This window comes from Salmo salar, chromosome 03 (assembly GCF_965601325.2).
Source record: "Salmo salar chromosome 03, fSalSal1, whole genome shotgun sequence".
Classification (NCBI taxonomy): domain Eukaryota; kingdom Metazoa; phylum Chordata; class Actinopteri; order Salmoniformes; family Salmonidae; genus Salmo; species Salmo salar.
Genome location: NC_138293.1, coordinates 79,468,185 through 79,486,879, shown reverse-complemented (window position 1 = coordinate 79,486,879; position 18,695 = coordinate 79,468,185). Strand labels below are relative to the sequence as shown.

General features: G+C 40.6%; 1 protein-coding gene across 5 annotated transcripts; it reads left to right on the top strand.

The window, feature by feature from the left end:
* The first annotated feature begins 1,178 nt into the window (after positions 1-1,178).
* On the top strand, positions 1,179-17,079 carry LOC106601736 (interferon-induced protein 44). Of its 5 annotated transcripts, none has more exons than XM_014194090.3 (8): positions 1,179-1,322; positions 1,800-1,887; positions 5,838-5,874; positions 6,604-6,805; positions 7,238-7,390; positions 8,135-8,306; positions 16,172-16,272; positions 16,688-17,079. In XM_014194090.3, the coding sequence occupies exons 2-8, from the start codon at positions 1,824-1,826 to the stop codon at positions 16,898-16,900; spliced, it is 942 nt and encodes a 313-aa protein (XP_014049565.2). In that variant the 5' UTR covers positions 1,179-1,322; positions 1,800-1,823; the 3' UTR covers positions 16,901-17,079. The 5 variants fall into 5 exon arrangements, with proteins under 5 accessions (XP_014049565.2, XP_082828916.1, XP_082828915.1 ...); XM_082972789.1 differs by having other exon boundaries at positions 1,247-1,439; XM_045715493.2 differs by having other exon boundaries at positions 1,264-1,439; positions 5,841-5,874.
* The last annotated feature ends 1,616 nt before the right edge of the window (positions 17,080-18,695 follow it).

Genomic DNA, 18,695 nt, shown 5'->3' with positions numbered 1-18,695 from the left:
AAGGCCACACAAGCTCACACAAAAGGACCGCCGAGTACCGAAGCGCGTAGCATGTAAGAATCGTCTGTCCTCGATTGCTACACTCTCTACAGAGTTCCAAACTGCCTCTGGAACCAACGTCAGCACAAGAACTGTTTGCCGGGAGCTTCATGAACTTAGTTTCCATTATCAAGCAGCTGCACACAAGTGTCAGATCACCATGTGTAATGCCCAATGTCAGCTGGTGTGGTAAAGCTTGCCGCCATTGGAGTCTGGAGCAGTGGAAACGCGTTCTCTGGAGTGATGAATCACGCTTCACTATCTGGCAGTCCGACAAATTAATCTGTATTTGGCAGATGCCAGGAGAATGCTACCTGCCCCAATGCATTGTGCCAACTGTAAAGTTTGGTGGAGGAAGAATAATGGTCTGGGACTTTTTCTGGTTCAGGTTAGGCCTTTTAATTCCAGTGAAGGGAAATCTTAATGCTACAGCATACAATGACATTCTAGACAATTCTGTGCTTACAACTTTGTGGCAACAATTTGGGCAAGCCCCTTTCCTGTTTCAGCATGACAATGCCGCCGTGCACAAAGCGAGGTCCATACAGAAATGGTTTGTCGAGTTCAGTGTACAAGAACTTGACTAGCCTGCACAGAGCCCTGACCTCAACCCCATCGAACACCTTTGGGATGAATTGGAACGCCAACTGCGAGCCAGGCCTAATCGCCCCCAACATCAGTGCCCGACCTCACTAACGCTCTTGTGCCTGAATGGAAGCAAAACAATGTTCCAACATCTAGTGGAAAGCCTTCCCAGAAGAGTGGAAGCTGTTATAGCAGCAAGGGGAGACCAACCCCACAATAATGGAATGAGATGTTCGATTAGCAGGTGTCCACATACTTTTGGTAATGTAGTGTGTGTTGATATAAAAGCATTAAGGCACTCTAATCCATGGGTTCACATGCCTTATTGCTTAAAGTTAGACACAGCATTATGACATTGCCACTAGCAGCACACAACAGATATTGAGATGGGTGCGATCCAAGACTTCCCTCTCACACAGTCATACAGAGTATCTGCGCATGTGCATGGGTGCGCTTCACGTTGCTACAACGTGGAGAAGTTTAACATTCTTAGTTGTGGCGGAAATGTACTCGATATTGCTGTTATTAACTTTGTGCATCGCTGAGTCTTAAAATAAATCACGTTTGGAATGCAGTTTCAACCAATCAGCATCCAGTATCAGACCCACACGTTGTATAAAGTACAACAAAGTTATTTATGTATGTAGTACAGCCATAGGTTACTTACTGGCAAGAGTTGGCTATCTGATCTAACAAAGGTCGGTTGAATTGCAGATATAATTTAATTATGTTGGCTTATTGCGAAAGAATATTGTTGCTAATATAAAGTAACCAAACATTTATACCTGTGCTCATTTGATAATCAGGTTGGCAAGGTAGGTGTCAAAATATGTGTTGTTTTAATTTCAATTAAAATTGACGGAGTATAGAATACCGTACACATAATGACTAAAACCAATGGTAATAAAACTGGGCTCTAAATTGTGTTTGGATTGTGCTAGCAGACTTTATGCTGTATAGAAGTTTCGCTATTTTACAGTGTCAAATATAAACATGTATTGCATATACTGAACATATTCTGAGATAGCAATTTCTGGTGCAGTGATATAGAATGAATATAACTGAATTGTAAAGATTGCAATGACAATACTCACTTTTTCAGTTTGATGTTAACACACTCTTTAATTTTGCATATGTTATTCACACTATTTACATTGTATTTAATATTTGAACAGACTTCTGAATCACTGGACAAAGACATGGGGACGGTTGAATCAAGACAAAGCCTTTCACAACCCATTTCAGCTCTAACCAAATCTAAAGGTAAGATGTGTGTATGTGTTCAATGTATATACTGTATGTTAAATTGTGACTATTAAAGGTGCAATCTGCAATTCACACAATAACAAAGCAGATACCCGCTGTTGTCTTGGTAAACAGCTGAGGAATGAGGCATAGAGAAATATAACCACTCTCAAATTCATAGACAGAGCTATGGATGCAAGGACAAAATTATAGTTTTAACCATGGTTTGAGGCTATACAGTGTTTGTTTACAATTGTATTATTATTTTTTAAACAAGGGAGTAAAACAAGCTTATGTTTTTGGTTCTTATGGGGTGCTACAGTTCATGAGGTTCATGAGGCTAAGTTCATAAGGCATTTATAAGTAATATTCATCAAGAATGGGTATGGGTATATGTGTCATTCCACGAATAAAGGGCATTTTTAGGTAGTGTACTTTTATCAAAAATAAATGTTTTATTTTCACACATTTTTTATGTTCTGTCATAAAGAGCACATAATAATTTAATATGGTCAATTTCAGAAAATGTTATATAACATAATCATACTGTTAACAAGTAGGCTATGGTGTAATGGAATGTTCTTCCTTGTCTAGTTGGTTTTGTGGGTTTTGACACTCTTATGTAGGTGTCATAACCAGCCATAAAATAACTACCGTGGTAGGTTTTGACACTCTTAGGTAGGTATCATAACCAGCCATGGAATCAGGGGTGCAACTTTCACTGGGGACGGGGCCCCCACATTCTGAAATTGCATTTTTGGCCCCCCCAGTTTTATCATTGGAATGTGATACAAAACGAGACAACGGTGTGCTTTAGGAACATACGAACGCCTCCGAGTGGTCAGGTAGGCTGTTTGGAGTGTTTCTCCAACTGGATAAAACAAATAAAAATAATTATGTCCCCCCTACTTCTAAAACCAAAGTTGCGCCCCTGCATAAAATAATGCAATATATGTCACAACAGGTCTAAATATATGTGTCATGACAGTGTTATGAAAATCAAATCACATTTTATTGGTCACATGCACATATTTAGTAGATGTTATTGCAGGTGTAGCAAAATGCTTGTATTCCTAGCTCCAACAGTGCAGTAATATCTAATAATAGACAACAATATACATTAAAAAAGTAAAAAGAATTTATATCCAAATATTAGGACAAGCAATGTCGGAGTGGTCATGATAAGTTATGTCAGCTTTTATGACATATTATGACATGGTTATGACCGTGTCATAACTTATGAGACTGGGTGTCAAGTATACTGTTACCGATATATATCATATGATATGATATATATGATATTTCAAGTTGATGAAATTGAAATTATATAAACAACAATGCAGAAAATATAAACACTGTATATGTGACAATTATGTACAGTTGAAGTTGGAAGTTTACATACACTTAGGTTGGAGTCATTAAAACTCGTTTTTCAACTACTTCACAATTTTCTTGTTAACAAACTATAGTTTTGGCAAGTCGGTTAGGACATCTACTTTGTGCATGACACAAGTGATTTTTCCAAAAATTGTTTACAGACAGATTATTTCACTTATAATTCACTGTATCACAATTCCAGTGGGTCAGAAGTTTACATACATTAAGTTGATTGTGCCTTTAAACAGCTTGGAAAATTCCAGAAAATGATGTCATGGCTTTAGAAGCTTCTGATAGGCTAATTGACATAATTTGAGTCAATTGGAGGTGTACCTGTGGATGTATTTCAAGGCCTACCTTCAAACTCAGTGCCTCTTTGCTTGACATCACGGGAAAATCAAAAGAAATCAGCCAAGACCTCAGATAAAAAATTGTAGACCTCCACAAGTCTGGTTCATCCATGGGAGCAATTTCCAAATGCCTGAAGGTACCACGTTAATCTGTACAAACAATAATACGCAAGTATAAACACCATGGGACCACGCAGCCGCCATACCGCTCAGGAAAGAGACGCGTTTTGTCTCCTAGAGATGAACGTACTTTGGTGTGAAAAGTGCAAATCAATCCCAGAACAACAGCAAAGGACCTTGTGAAGATGCTGGAGGAAACAGGTACAAAAGTATCTATATCCACAGTAAAACGAGTCCTATATCGACAAAACCTGAAAGGCCGCTCAGCAAGGAAGACGCCACTGCTCCAAAACCACCATAAAAAAGCCAGACTACGGTTTGCAACTGCACATGGGGATAAAGATTGTACTTTTTGGAGAAATATCCTCTGGTCTGATGAAACAAAAATGGAACTGTTTTGCCATAATGACCATCGTTATGTTTGGAGGAAAAGGGGGGAGCCTTGTAACCCGAAGAACACTATCCCAACCGTGAAGCACAGCATCATGTTGTGTGGGTGCTTTGCTGCAGGAGGGCATGGTGCACTTCACAAAATAGATGGCATCATGAGGGAGGAAAATTATGTGGATATATTGAAGTAACATCACAGGACGAAGATGGTCTGTCCGAGAAGTGGTAAACGGTAGGCATGCTCTCTGCTATCCACTTTATGTTTTAATAATTATTTTTGATATAAGGGAGGGTCACTTTTTTTAAGCATTTAGGGAGGGTTTAAGTAAAATATATTTTGCTGAAGGGAGGGCAATCCATTTTCATATCGGAGAGGTGTGATTTTCTCCATGACGTTCACTCCCTTGAATCCGCCTGCTCGAGACAAATTCAGCGATTGCTTTGCCATGTCTGTGTCATGAGTCAAACTGAGGAAATGTTTTTCCAAGGACCGCCCCTTTGACGTGATGTCCAAGGGAAGTGAAATAAACCAATTTAATGACGCACCTGACCACCAGAGGGAGGCAATTCCATTAAAATAAAATACAATATAATTGTATTTGTCACATGCTTCGTAGACAACAGGTGTAGGTCAACAGTGAAATGCTTACGGGTCCTTTTCCAACAATGCAGAAAAGGTAAGATAAAATCAAATACACAATATAAATAGCGACATGAGGAATAAATTCACAGTGAATAATGAAAACAAATAAAGACTAAAAAATACATTGCAAAATATAGGGAGTTGAAAATAACATGGCTATATACAGGGAGTACCAATACCGAGTCGATGTGGTAGCTATGTACTCTACATATAGGTAGAGGTAAAGTGACTAGGCAACAGGATAGATAATAGACAGTAACAGCAGCATATGTGGTGAGTGTAAAAGTGTGTGTGAGTGTGTGTCGCGTCAGTATGCATGCGTGTGCACATTGTGTGTGTGTGTGTGTGTTGTGTGTTTTGGGGTTTCAGTGTAAGTATGTGTGAGTTTGTGGGTAGAGTCCAGTGTCTGTGCATAGAGTCAGTGCAAGAGGCGTCTGAGTGGGGCTCCTGAGTAGGGCTTCCGAATGGCGCAGTGGTCTAAGGCACTGAATCACAGTGCTAGAGGCATCACTACAGATCCTGGTTTGATCCCGGGCTGTATGACAACCGACCGTGATCGGGAGTCCCATAGAGCGGGGGCCCAGTGTCGTCGGGGTAGGCCGTCATTGTAAATAAGAATTTGTTCTTAACTGACTTGCCTAGTTAAATTAAGGTTAAATAAAAAAAGAGTTAAGTGCAAAAAATATTCAATGCAGGTAGTCTGGGAAGCCATTTGATTAGAAATCTAGCAGTCTTGTAAAGACGTTTATTCGACAGAGAACCTTTACATGGTCCTAGGAAGGGCTGGATTTTTATATTCTGACCAGTGGAGGCTGCTGAGGGGAGGACGGCTCATAATAATGGCCAGAATGGATTGAATGGAATCAAACACATAGTTGTCATGTGTTTGATACCATTCGTTCACGCCATTTCAGCCATTACACGCTATTCCAGTCATTATTATGAGCCTCCACTGATTCTGATTTATAAAACGGTGGGAAATCAATAAAATAAGTGATGTAAACATATTAATATATTTTTTCAGTAATTCTTGTGCCCAATTTCTGTTGCATCTTTTTCATTATACTATATGTTCTCAATGTATTTAGCAGCTTATAAAGAACCATGGAGGAAAACACCTTGGGGGTAAGTTTTTAATAATCAAACTCTTTTTGATGTAGTGGCAAATTAAGGACATGGTGGATTTCCGCTTTCGTACTGTGATAGCCAAGTCTTGCCCGTAATCTATCTGATCTGATCTGACAATGGTCGGTGGAATTGCAGATATTATTTAATGAGTGTTTTGCTTATCTCGGAAGCCTACAGTCTGTCACAAAGGACTATCCTGATGACAATATAATTTAACTAAACAGGTATACTGTTTTTCGTGTCAAAATGTTTTATTTTTTATTTTTGAAAAATTCTAATTGACAGAGTATAGAATAACTTACACATTATAGGATAGTCTAGGATGAACTTTAATGTTACCAAGGGGGAAATTATATTAGACACACAGTACTGCTGTATCCTGACACATTCTGTTAGTGGCGTACTAACACAGCTCAGCTTTATTGGTGTGTAGGTATTTGATAGACATGAAAATTACTAATGATACCAATGGTAATAAAACTGGGCTCTAAATTGTGGATTGGGCTAGCAGACTTGATGCTGTATAGATGTTCTGCTATTTTCAATGCAATATCCCCGAACCAAAGACATTTGCATCAAATATAATGCATGCATAAAGCATTGCATATACTCTGTTATGTATCTTGATATAGCCATTTCTGGTGCTAGTCAATTATTCTATCAATTTATTGTAATTTTGCAACATTACCTTGCAATCAGGACACTGAACTTGCTTTTCACCAACAGTGGGAGAGAAGAGTTGTTGACAGGACTGAAGGCATATGTTCCACGTAACGCTGACATTGAACATGTTAGAATTCTGCTCGATGGACCAGTTGGAGCTGGCAAATCTAGCTTCATCAACTCTATCAATAACATCTTTCAGAATAAAACTACGTCGAAAGCTCTGGCTGATTCTGCTATGGCTGATCAAAGCTTCACCATAACAGTGAGTTATTTTGCACACATTATATACATTCAGCGTAGCAACCAGAGATACAATAAATAATAGCAACCAGGGTTAGGGTAAATTAATTTACATAAATTCAGGGAATAACTAATTCTGCATCACAATTCAAGTGGATAACAGCACAATCAAGTGAGTTGACTGTGGAAAATAAAACGTAGACCGTAGTTTACGAACATTAGTGTAATATGAGTTGGATTGCCGTTTTATGTAAACCGTTGGAAAATAACCAGCTAAACAATTTAAAAACAACAATGAAACATCAACACAGGTAAGTTGAAAACAGCTCAAAGTACAAAAAATCATCCCTTTGGAATATGGAAATAACAATACAATTGTTCTATTTATTTTAAAGGCAAATTACAATATTGACTGATGATTTCAATGGAAAAAATGAATCCACTGTCATTTCAGTACAAAACCCACAAAATTGAAAATCGACAAACTGGACTATATTACCCATTTGTCTTCAACGATGTCATGGGCTTTGAGAAAGCGAGTGGAAAAGGAGTGCATGGAGATGACCTCAGCAAAGCACTGACGGGACATGTGAAAGAGAATCACAAGGTATCTCGAGTCCAACACCTCGGACAAGCTCACATTTGACGTGAATGCCATTGAGGGCATTGCAAGAATGGAGAGTTGTCATCCAAAAAACTATTCGTTGAAATGTCTAAATCATTCAAAAGTGCACCAGGGGTACTTGCTACTGTGATTCCTGAAATGCAGAGCCTGTTGGAGTATTTTTGGAATCATAAATAACACTTGTTACATCAAATCATGGTTTGCTAGCTCAGCTGGTTAGCTAGCTCAGTCTCATTGACCACCTAATGTAGCTAGCCAGTTAATATAAAATGTTCTTACTAAATGTATGATAGCTAGCTAATTCTCATCTGCTGTGTATATCAGGATACAATTTGAGCGCACTAGTTAGCTCCAAATGGGGTTAGTAACTTTGGCTGCATGCTGAAAGTACATTCAGTGCCATCCGGTGGCTAGTCACACTAAGACGTACATTTTCCTGTGTTACTGTGAAGCAATTGTAATGACAGTCTACCATAACATACCAGAGTCTCCTGATTAGCAAGGGGTAGTCTGTGTTTAATTTCATTGTGTATTAAAAACACAGTTTGAGATCATTGTGAGGGGATTTCGCCAGTGGTTAGAAGGGGGAATTGGGCTTCCCAGGAAAATGTTGTCCGAGGTTACAGCAGTAAATCGGAGTTTAGCGAAGAGTCAATTATGCTATTGTTCAAATGCTGGAAGTTGATTTGAACTCTCTATGTATTGTTGTTCTTTGTCTATGTCTAGTTCAATCCGATAAGTCCATTGACAGAGGGTGATAGGGGCTACAATGATAATCCCAGTTCTAGTGACAGAGCCCACTGCCTGGTCAGTCTGATGCCTGCAGATAAGATTTCTCTAATCGATGATGACGTCGTCAAGAAGATGAGGACCATCAGATTAGTTGCTAGAGACTTGGGTAAGTGGAGACAGACACAATTACTGCTATTCTGAAAGATGTGTTGCTTTAAATGCAAAGTGCTTGAAAATCCTTCACATAAATTGTATTTTGACTTTTTTTGGTTTAAAATAGCCCACTTATTTGTAAGTGTTACTTTTTATGTACGTGACATTACGCTCAATGTATTTTTGTTCATATTTCTTCTTTGTTATACTGAATAAAGGGGGGTGCTGAGAATTTTTTCTCCTTGTGCTGCTGACTACTGTTTTGGTCCGCTCATACAGGATTAATAAATGCCCAGTGCACTACTTTTGTAAAAAAAATAACCAAAAAATATTGTGATTTATTAGGGAGTGCTGCAGCACCCTCAGCAGCCTTACTTCCCATGGCTATGGTCATAAGTAACATTTATACAAATTATTTTTCATAATTTAGTGACTATCTTGCAGGAGGATGTTTTCAAAGAATTCCATACACTCTCTAAACTTCATAATACCTGCCCCAATGTTATCTACTTTATGTGTACTTAACATATACTCAAATCTATACCGTTCTACTTATACCCAATGCCTTGATATACAGGATTGGATGGAGTATATTTCTTTAAATGTCACAACTATTTCATTATGTCAACTCCTGTATGGTAAAATGTACTTTTTGCTGGCTGGCTTTTGAAAATGGTAATTGTTCAAGTAAGGTTCACTTCTGTTACTATGGTTCACTTCTGTTACTATGGTTAACTTCTGTTACTATGGTTAACTTCTGTTACTATGGTTAACTTCTGTTACTATGGTTCACTTCTGTTACCATGGTTCACTTCTGTTACCATGGTTCACTTCTGTTACCATGGTTCACTTCTGTTACTATGGTTCACTTCTGTTACTATGGTTAACTTCTGTAACTAGGGTTTGCATCTGTTACTATGGTTTGCTTCTGTTACTATGTTTACTTCTGTTATTTGTGTTGGAACTTTTAAATTACCTATACTCCAAGTAAACTTTTTGAGAGTGTAGTATTAGCATTATAAAAGTGCAATGTGTGGATGAGTATACAGTAAATATGTACAAAACATACTTTTATAGAAACAATTGTTATATTTTAATTCATTATATAAACTCAGCAAAAAAAGAAACGTCCTCTCACTGTCAACTGCGTTTATTTTCAGCAAACTTAACGTGTAAATACAGTGCGGCAAAAAAGTATTTAGTCAGCCACCAATTGTGCAAGTTCTCCCACTTAAAAAGATGAGAGGCCTGTAATTTTCATCATAGGTACACTTCAACTATGACAGATAAAATGAGAAAAACAAATCCAGAAAATCACATTGTAGGACTTTTAATGAATTTATTTGCAAATTATGGTGGAAAATAAGTATTTGGTCAATAACAAAAGTTTATCTCAATACTTTGTTATATACCCTTTGTTGACAATGACACAGGTCAAACGTTTTCTGTAAGTCTTCACAAGGTTTTCACACACTGTTGCTGGTATTTTGGCCAATTCCTCCATGCAGATCTCCTCTAGAGCAGTGATGTTTTGGGGCTGTCGCTGGGCAACACGGACTTTCAACTCCCTCCAAAGATTTTCTATGGGGTTGAGATCTGGAGACTGGCTAGGCCACTCCAGGACCTTGAAATGCTTCTTACGAAGCCACTCCTTCGTTGCCCGGGTGGTGTGTTTGGGATCATTGTCATGCTGAAAGACCCAGCCACGTTTCATCTTCAATGCCCTTGCTGATGGAAGGAGGTTTACACTCAAAATCTCACGATACATGGCCCCATTCATTCTTTCCTTTACACGGATCAGTTGTCCTGGTCCCTTTGCAGAAAAACAGCCCCAAAGCATGATGTTTCCACCCCCATGCTTCACAGTAGGTATGGTGTTCTTTGGATGCAACTCAGCATTCTTTGCCCTCCAAACACGACGAGTTGAGTTTTTACCAAAAAGTTATATTTTGGTTTCATCTGACCATATGACATTCTCCCAATCCTCTTCTGGATCATCCAAATGCTCTCTAGCAAACTTCAGACGGGCCTGGACATGTACTGGCTTAAGCAGGGGGACACGTCTGGCACTGCAGGATTTGAGTCCCTGGCGGCGTAGTGTGTTACTGATGGTAGGCTTTGTTACTTTGGTCCCAGCTCTCTGCAAGTCATTCACTATGTCCCCCCGTGTGGTTCTGGGATTTTTGCTCACCATTCTTGTGATCATTTTGACCCCACGGGGTGAGATCTTGCGTGGAGCCCCAGATCGAGGGAGATTATCAGTGGTCTTGTATGTCTTCCATTTTGTAATAATTGCTCCCACAGTTGATTTCTTCAAACCAAGCTGCTTACCTATTGCAGATTCAGTCTTCCCAGACTGGTGCAGGTCTACAATTTTGTTTCTGGTGTCCTTTGACAGCTCTTTGGTCTTGGCCATAGTGGAGTTTGGAGTGTGACTGTTTGAGGTTGTGGACAGGTGTCTTTTATACTGATAACAAGTTCAAACAGGTGCCATTAATACAGGTAACGAGTGGAGGACAGAGGAGCCTCTTAAAGAAGAAGTTACAGGTCTGTGAGAGCCAGAAATCTTGCTTGTTTGTAGGTGACCAAATACTTATTTTCCATCATAATTTGCAAATAAATTCATAAAAAATCCTACAATGTGATTTTCTGGATTTTTTTTCTCATTTTGTCTGTCATAGTTGACGTGTACCTATGATGAAAATTACAGGCCTCTCTCATCTTTTTAAGTGGGAGAACTTGCAAAATTGGTGGCTGACTAAATACTTTTTTGCCCCACTGTATTTGTATGAACATAACAAGATTCAACAACTGAGACATAAACTGAACAAGTTCCACAGACATGGGACTAACAGAAATGAAATAATGTGTCCCTGAACAAAGTGGGGGTCAAAATCAAAAGTAACAGTCAGCATCTAGTGTGGCCACCAGCTGCATTAAGTACTGCAGTGCATCTCCTCCTCATGGACTGCACCAGATTTGCCAGTTCTTGCTGTGAGCTGTTACCCCACTTTTCCACCAAGGCACCTGCAAGTTCCCAGACATTTCTGGGGGGGAATGGCCCTAGCCCTCACCCTCCGATCCAACAGGTCCCAGACGTGCTCAATGGGATTGAGATCTGTGCTCTTCGCTGGCCATGGCAGAACACTGACATTCCTGTCTTGCAGGAAATCACACACAGAACGAGCAGTATGGCTGGTGGCATTGTCATGATGGAGGGTCATGTCAGGATGAGCCTGCAGGAAGGGTACCACATGAGGGAAGAGGATGTCTTCCCTGTAATGCATAGCGTTGAGATTGCCTGCAATGACAACAAGCTCAGTCCGATGCTGCTGTGACACACCACCCCAGACCATGACGAACCCTCCACCTCCAAATCGATCCCGCTCCAGAGTACAGGCCTCGGTGTGACGCTCGTTCCTTCGACGATAAACGCAAATCCGACCATCACCCCTGGTGAGATAAAACCGTGACTCGTCAGTGAAGAGCACTTTTTGCCAGTCCTGTCTGGTCCAGCCCACTGTGGGTTTGTGCCCATAGGCGATGTTGTTGCCGGTGATGTCTGGTGAGGAACTGCCTTACAACAGGCCTACAAGCCCTCAGTCCAGCCTCTCTCAGCCTATTGAGGACAGTCAGAACTGATGGGGGATTGTGCGTTCCTGGTGTAACTCGGGCACCTGTCCCGGTGTGATGTTCGGATGTACCGATCCTGTGCAGGTGTTTTTACACGTGGTCTGCCACTGCGAGGATGAACGGCTGTCTGTCCTGTCTCCCTGTAGAGCTGTATTAGGCGTCTCACAGTACGGACATTGCAATTTATTGCCCTGGCCAAATCTGCAGTCCTCATGCCTTCTTGCAGCATGCCAAAGGCACGTTCACGCAGATGAGCAGGGACCCTGGGCATCTGTCTTTTGGTGTTTTTCAGAGTCAGTAGAAAGGCCTCTTTAGTGTCCTAGATTTTCATACCTGTGGCCTTAATTGCCTATCGTCTGTAAGCTGCTAGTGTCTTAACGACCGTTCCACAGGTGCATGTTCATTAATTGTTTAAGGTTCATTGAACAAGCATGGGAAACTGTGTTTAAACTCTTTGCAATGAAGATCTGTGAAGTTATTTGGATTTTTATGAATTAGCTTTGAAAGACAGGGTCGTGAAAAAGGGACGTTCCTTGTTTTGCTGAGTTTAAATATATAAACATTCATACATATACACATACACTACTGGTCAAAAGTTTTAGAACACCTACTCAGATGTTTCTTTATTTTTGCTATTTTTTACATTATAATAGTGAAGACATCAAAACTATTAAATAACACACAGGGAATCATGTAGTAACCAAAAAAAAGTGTTAAACAAATCTAAATATATTTAGTATTTGAGATACTTCAAATAGCCTTCCTTTGCCTTGATAACAGGTTTGCACACTCTTGGCATTCTCTCAACCAGCTTCACCTGGAATGTTTTCCAACAGTCTTGAAGGAGTTCCCACATATGCTGAGCACTTGTTGGCTGCTTTTCCTGCTTTTCCTCCACTCTGCGGTCCGACTCATCCCAAACCATCTCAATTTGGTTGAGGTCAGGGGATTGTGGAGGCACTCCATCTCTCTCCTTCTTGGTAAAATAGTCCTTACACAGCCTGGAGGTGTGTTGGGTCATTGTCCTGTTGAAAAACAAATGATAGTCCCACTAAGTGCAAACCAGATGGGATGGCGAATCACTGCAGAATGCTGTGGTAGCCATTCTGGTTAAGTGTGCCTTGATTTTTAAATAAATCACAGACAGTGTCACCAGAAAAGCACCTCCACACCATACCACCTCCTCCTCCATGCTTTACGGTGGGAAATACACATGCGGAGATCATCCATTCACCCACACTGCGTCTCACAAAGACACGGCGGTTGGAACCAAAAATCTCCAATTTGGACTCCAGACCAAAGGACAGATTTCTACCAGTCTAATGTCGTGCTCGTGTTTCTTGGCCCAAGCAAGTCTCTTCTTCTTATTGGTGTCCTTTAGTAGTGGTTTCTTTGCAGCAATTCGACCATGAAGGCCTGATTCACGCAGTCTCTTCTGAACAGTTGATGTTGAGATGTGTCTGTTACATGAACTCTGTGAAGCATTTATTTGGGCTGCAATTTCTGAGGCTGGTAACTCTAATGTACTTATCCTCTGGAGCAGAGGTAACTCTGGGTCTTCCATTCCTGTGGTGGACCTCATGAGAGCCAGTTTAATCATAGCGCTTGATGGTTTTTGCGACTGCACTTGAAGAAACTTACAAAGTTCTTGAAATTTTCCGTATTGACTGACCTTCATGTCTTAAAGTAATGATGGACTGTCGTTTCTCTTTGCTTATTGGAGTTGTTCTTGCCATAATATGGACTTGGTCTTTTACCAAATAGGGCTATCTTCTGTATACCCCCCGACCTTGTCACAACACAACTGATTGGCTCAAACGCATTAAGAAGGAAAGAAATTCAACAAATTAACTTAAGGTGGCACACCTGTTAATTGAAATGCATTCCAGGTGACTACCTCATGAAGCTGGTTGAGAGAATGCTAAGAGTGTGCAAAGCTGTCATCAAGGCAAAGGATGGCTATTTGAAGAATCTCACATGTAAAATATATTTTGATTTGTTTAACACTTTTTTTGGTGACTAGATGTTTCCATGCGTGTTATTTCAGTGTTGATGTCTTCACTATTACTCTACAATGTAGAAAAAAGTAAAAATAAAGACAAACCCGTGAATGAGTAGTATATATATACTGCTCAAAAAAATAAAGGGAACACTAAAATAACACATCCTAGATCTGAATGAATGAAATAATCTTATTAAATACTTTTTTCTTTACATATTTGAATGTGCTGACAACAAAATCACAAAAATAATCAATGGAAATCCAATTTATCAACCCATGGAGGTCTGGATTTGGAGTCACACTCAAAATTAAAGTGGAAAACCACACTACAGGCTGATCCAACTTTGATGTAATGTCCTTAAAACAAGTCAAAATGAGGCGCAGTAGTGTGTGTGGCCTCCACGTGCCTGTATGACCGCCCTACAACGCCTGGGCATGCTCCTGATGAGGTGGCGGATGGTCTCCTGAGGGATCTCCTCCCAGACCTGGACTAAAGCATCCACCAACTCCTGGACAGTCTGTGGTGCCACCTGGCGTTGGTGGATGGAGCGAGACATGATGTCCCAGATGTGCTCAATTGGATTCAGGTCTGGGGAACGGGCGGTCCATAGCATCAATGCCTTCCTCTTGCAGGAACTGCTGACACACTCCAGCCACATGAGGTCTAGCATTGTCTTGCATTAGGAGGAACCCAGGGCCAACCGCACCAGCATATGGTCTCACAAGGGGTCTGAGGATCTCATCTCGGTACCTAATGGCAGTCAGGCTACCTCTGGCGAGCACATGGAGGGCTGTGCGGCCCCCCAAAGAAATGCCACCCCACACCATGACTGACCCACCGCCAAACCGGTCATGCTGGAGGATGTTGCAGGCAGCAGAACGTTCTCCACGGCGTCTCCAGACTCTGTCACATCTGTCATGTGCTCAGTGTGAACCTGCTTTCATCTGTGAAGAGCACAGGGCGCCAGTGGCGAATTTGCCAATCTTGGTGTTCTCTGGCAAATGCCAAACGTCCTGCACGGTGTTGGGCTGTAAGCACAACCCCCACCTCTGGACGTCGGTCCCTCATACCACCCTCATGGAGTCTGTTTCTGACCGTTTGAGCAGACACATGCACTTTGTGGCCTGCTGGAGGTCATTTTGCAGGGCTCTGGCAGTGCTCCTCCTGCTCCTCCTTGCACAAAGGTGGAGGTAGCGGTCCTGCTGCTGGGTTGTTGCCCTCCTACGGCCTCCTCCACGTCTCCTGATGTACTGGCCTGTCTCCTGGTAGCGCCTCCATGCTCTGGACACTACGCTGACAGACACAGCAAACCTTCTTGCCACAGCTCGCATTGATGTGCCATCCTGGATGAGCTGCACTACCTGAGCCACTTGTGTGGGTTGTAGACTCCGTCTCATGCTACCACTAGAGTGAAAGCACCGCCAGCATTCAAAAGTGACCAAAACATCAGCCAGGAAGCATAGGAACTGAGAAGTGGTCTGTGGTCCCCACCTGCAGAACCACTCCTTTATTGGGGGTGTCTTGCTAATTGCCTATCATTTCCACCTGTTGTCTATTCCATTTGCACAACAGCATGTGAAATTTATTGTCAATCAGTGTTGCTTCCTAAGTGGACAGTTTGATTTCACAGAAGTGTGATTGACTTGGAGTTACATTGTGTTGTTTAAGTGTTCCCTTTATTTTTTTGAGCAGTGTATATATGTATACACATACACATACACATACACATACACACACACACACACACACACACACACACACACTTTTTTAGAATATACCTTCATTTATGATTCCCCGCAAACCCCACCATCACTCCCCCAGTTGGAGTATACTCATGAATAATAACACTTAGACTTCTACTTCCAGGTTATTCGTACTATACACATTTTACAGACACAATCTATTTTACAATAGTTTTATTTAGTTTGTTTTTAATCCTGGCCTTCCTCTATTTCTGATGTCCATCCAGTTCGATTTCTGTTTGCCATATATTTGTAAGTGTGCTATTTCAAAAGTTCTGAACCTATTTACATTTTATAGAAACAATTGATATACTTCCTAAATTCACAAATAATACATGTTATTTTTTTTTGCTTTTAGTTATAACTGACCATATAATGTATATTGTAAAGGTGTAGTTAATCTCGTTCCCAGCCACTTCTGCTTTTGTGTGATAGCCTGGGAACGAGAATAGGGTGTAGTTACCATTTTATGCACAAAATCACTGGAGACTCTTTTTCAGGAATCCCCCAAGTGGTCATCCTCACCAGGGTGGATCTGGCTTGTCCGTTGGTGAAAAAAAACTTGAAAGAAGTGTATCAAAGCAAGTATATCAAGAATATGGTGAGACTCTCAAATTTAAGGTATATAGGGTCATATACTGTATAGTGGCGCAGTGGTCTAAGGCACTGCATCGCAGTGCCAGAGGCGTCACTACAGTTCCTGGTTCGGATCCAGGCTGTATCACATCCGGCCGTGATAGGGAGTCTCATAGGGTGGCGCATAATTGGCCCAGCGTCGTCCGGGTTTGGCCGGGGTAGGCCATCATTGTAAATAAGAATTTGTTCTTATTTAAAAATGTAAAATAAATAACACTTCCCATAATGGATTCAAACTACACATTGAACTGGAATTTAGATTTTTCAAATTGATGGAGTATAGATCCCAGATAAAATGTGTTTATATCACTAACCAAATATTTTTGGAGGGCACTGTGTATTTGTGTGTATATAAAGCTTATTTTATGTTTTTGTTGAAGATGAAGACATGCAGTATAAGGCTCGGCGTCCCAGTGAACTGCATCCTTCCTGTGAAGAACTACCATGAGGAAATCGACTTGGACAAAGACATGGATGTGCTGCTATTGAGAGCACTGAAGCAGATAATTGACTTTGGAGACGATTTCCTGAAGGAGATGGCTGTGCCTGTGTTAACTATAACATCTGTGTGCACCATGTCAGTTACAGTATAACATGTAATGTGATGCTAGCCATGCTCTATATTTGTCAAAGCGTTTGTAATGTGTTATGTCATTATTTGTCTTTGCAGTTTACCAAACACCCTTGTTCAGGGAAATTACCTTCTCAGTTTTTCCCCAACAAAAATTTGCTAAAATAAATATGCATTCAATAAAGATGAGATCAAAACTTCCGCTAGTTAATCTTTAACACTATGGAAGTATACCTCTCCAAAGTGTCTCTCCAAAGAATTAGAAGGAATTCAGAGATGATGCTGCCGCATCATTGGCACTCCCTACAACTCACATCCCAGGAGAGCAAGCGGGGCAAAGCCACAGTCAAAACTTATCAAAGCGCTCCTTCACAACCACACAAATCCTCTGTACAAGTTTCTAATCCCTGCATAGAGACAGTATGATCTGAGGATAGTCCACTGTGACAAGCCTTACTATCAGACACCAGAGGTGTGCCCCTTTCTGTCCAATGAAGTAATTGTGTACAATCCATTACAGGGCATCATAAAAAAAGGTCACATACAAAAGATAACACAAGTCATAACACTAAATCAATACATAGGCATTATTGCTCATGAGTATGAGGAGGTCTGTCCCTTCCTGTCCAAGGAAGTCATTGTGGACAGTCCATAATAAGGGGTCCCTTTTGTTTCAAGAGCACTTCCAGAGGAAAAAGTTATGTAGAGTATCTAAAACCTTAAAACTCAACCCTGGACCTTGAAGCCAGTTCCACTACATTTTTTCATTGTTCCCCTCTAATCAGGGACTGATTTATACCTGGGACACCAGGTTTGTGCAATTAATTATTAGGTTGAACAGAAAAGCAGCAGGCTCCGGACCTCATAGGTTAAGAGTTGAATGCCCTTGATCTATAGGATACATTTGTGATGTGTTAAAACAGTATTTATTTTCCCTTAAAACCTCTTACATCTAGATGTTCCGCTAGCGGAACGCCTCGCCAATATCCAATGATAGAGCGTGGCGCGAATTACAAACACCTAAAAAATCCAAAAACGTCAATTTTTCTAAAATATGACTATTTTACACCATTTTAAAGACAAGACTCTCCTTTATCTAACCACGTCCGATTTCAAAAAGGCTTTACAACGAAAGCAAAACATTAGATTATGTCAGGAGAGTACCCAGCCAGAAATAATCACACACCCATTTTTCAAGCTAGCATATAATGTCACAAAAACCAAAACCACAGCTAAATGCAGCACTAACCTTTGATGATCTTCATCAGATGACACTCCTAGGACATTATGTTATACAATACATGCATGTTTTGTTCAATCAAGTTCATATTTATATCAAAAACCAGCTTTTTACATTAGCATGTGACGTTCAGAACTAGCATACCCACCGAAAACTTCTGGTGAATTTACTAAATTACTCACGATAAACGTTCACAAAAAACAAAACAATTATTTAAAGAATTAAAGATACAGAACTCCTTTATGCAATCGCGGTGTCCGATTTTAAAATAGCTTTTCGGTGAAAGCACATTTTGCAATATTCTGAGTAGATAGCCTGGCCATCATGACTAGCTATTTTGACACCCACCAAGTTTGGCATTCACCAAACTCAGATTTACTATAAGAAAAATTGGATTACCTTTGCTGTTCTTCGTCAGAATGCACTCCCAGGACTTCTACTTCAACACCCAATGTTGTTTTTGTTCCAAATAATTCATAGCTATATCCAAATAGCTGCGTTTTGTTCTTGCGTTCAAGACACTATCCGAAGGGTGACGCGCCGGCGCGTATCGTGACAAATAATTTCAAAATATTCC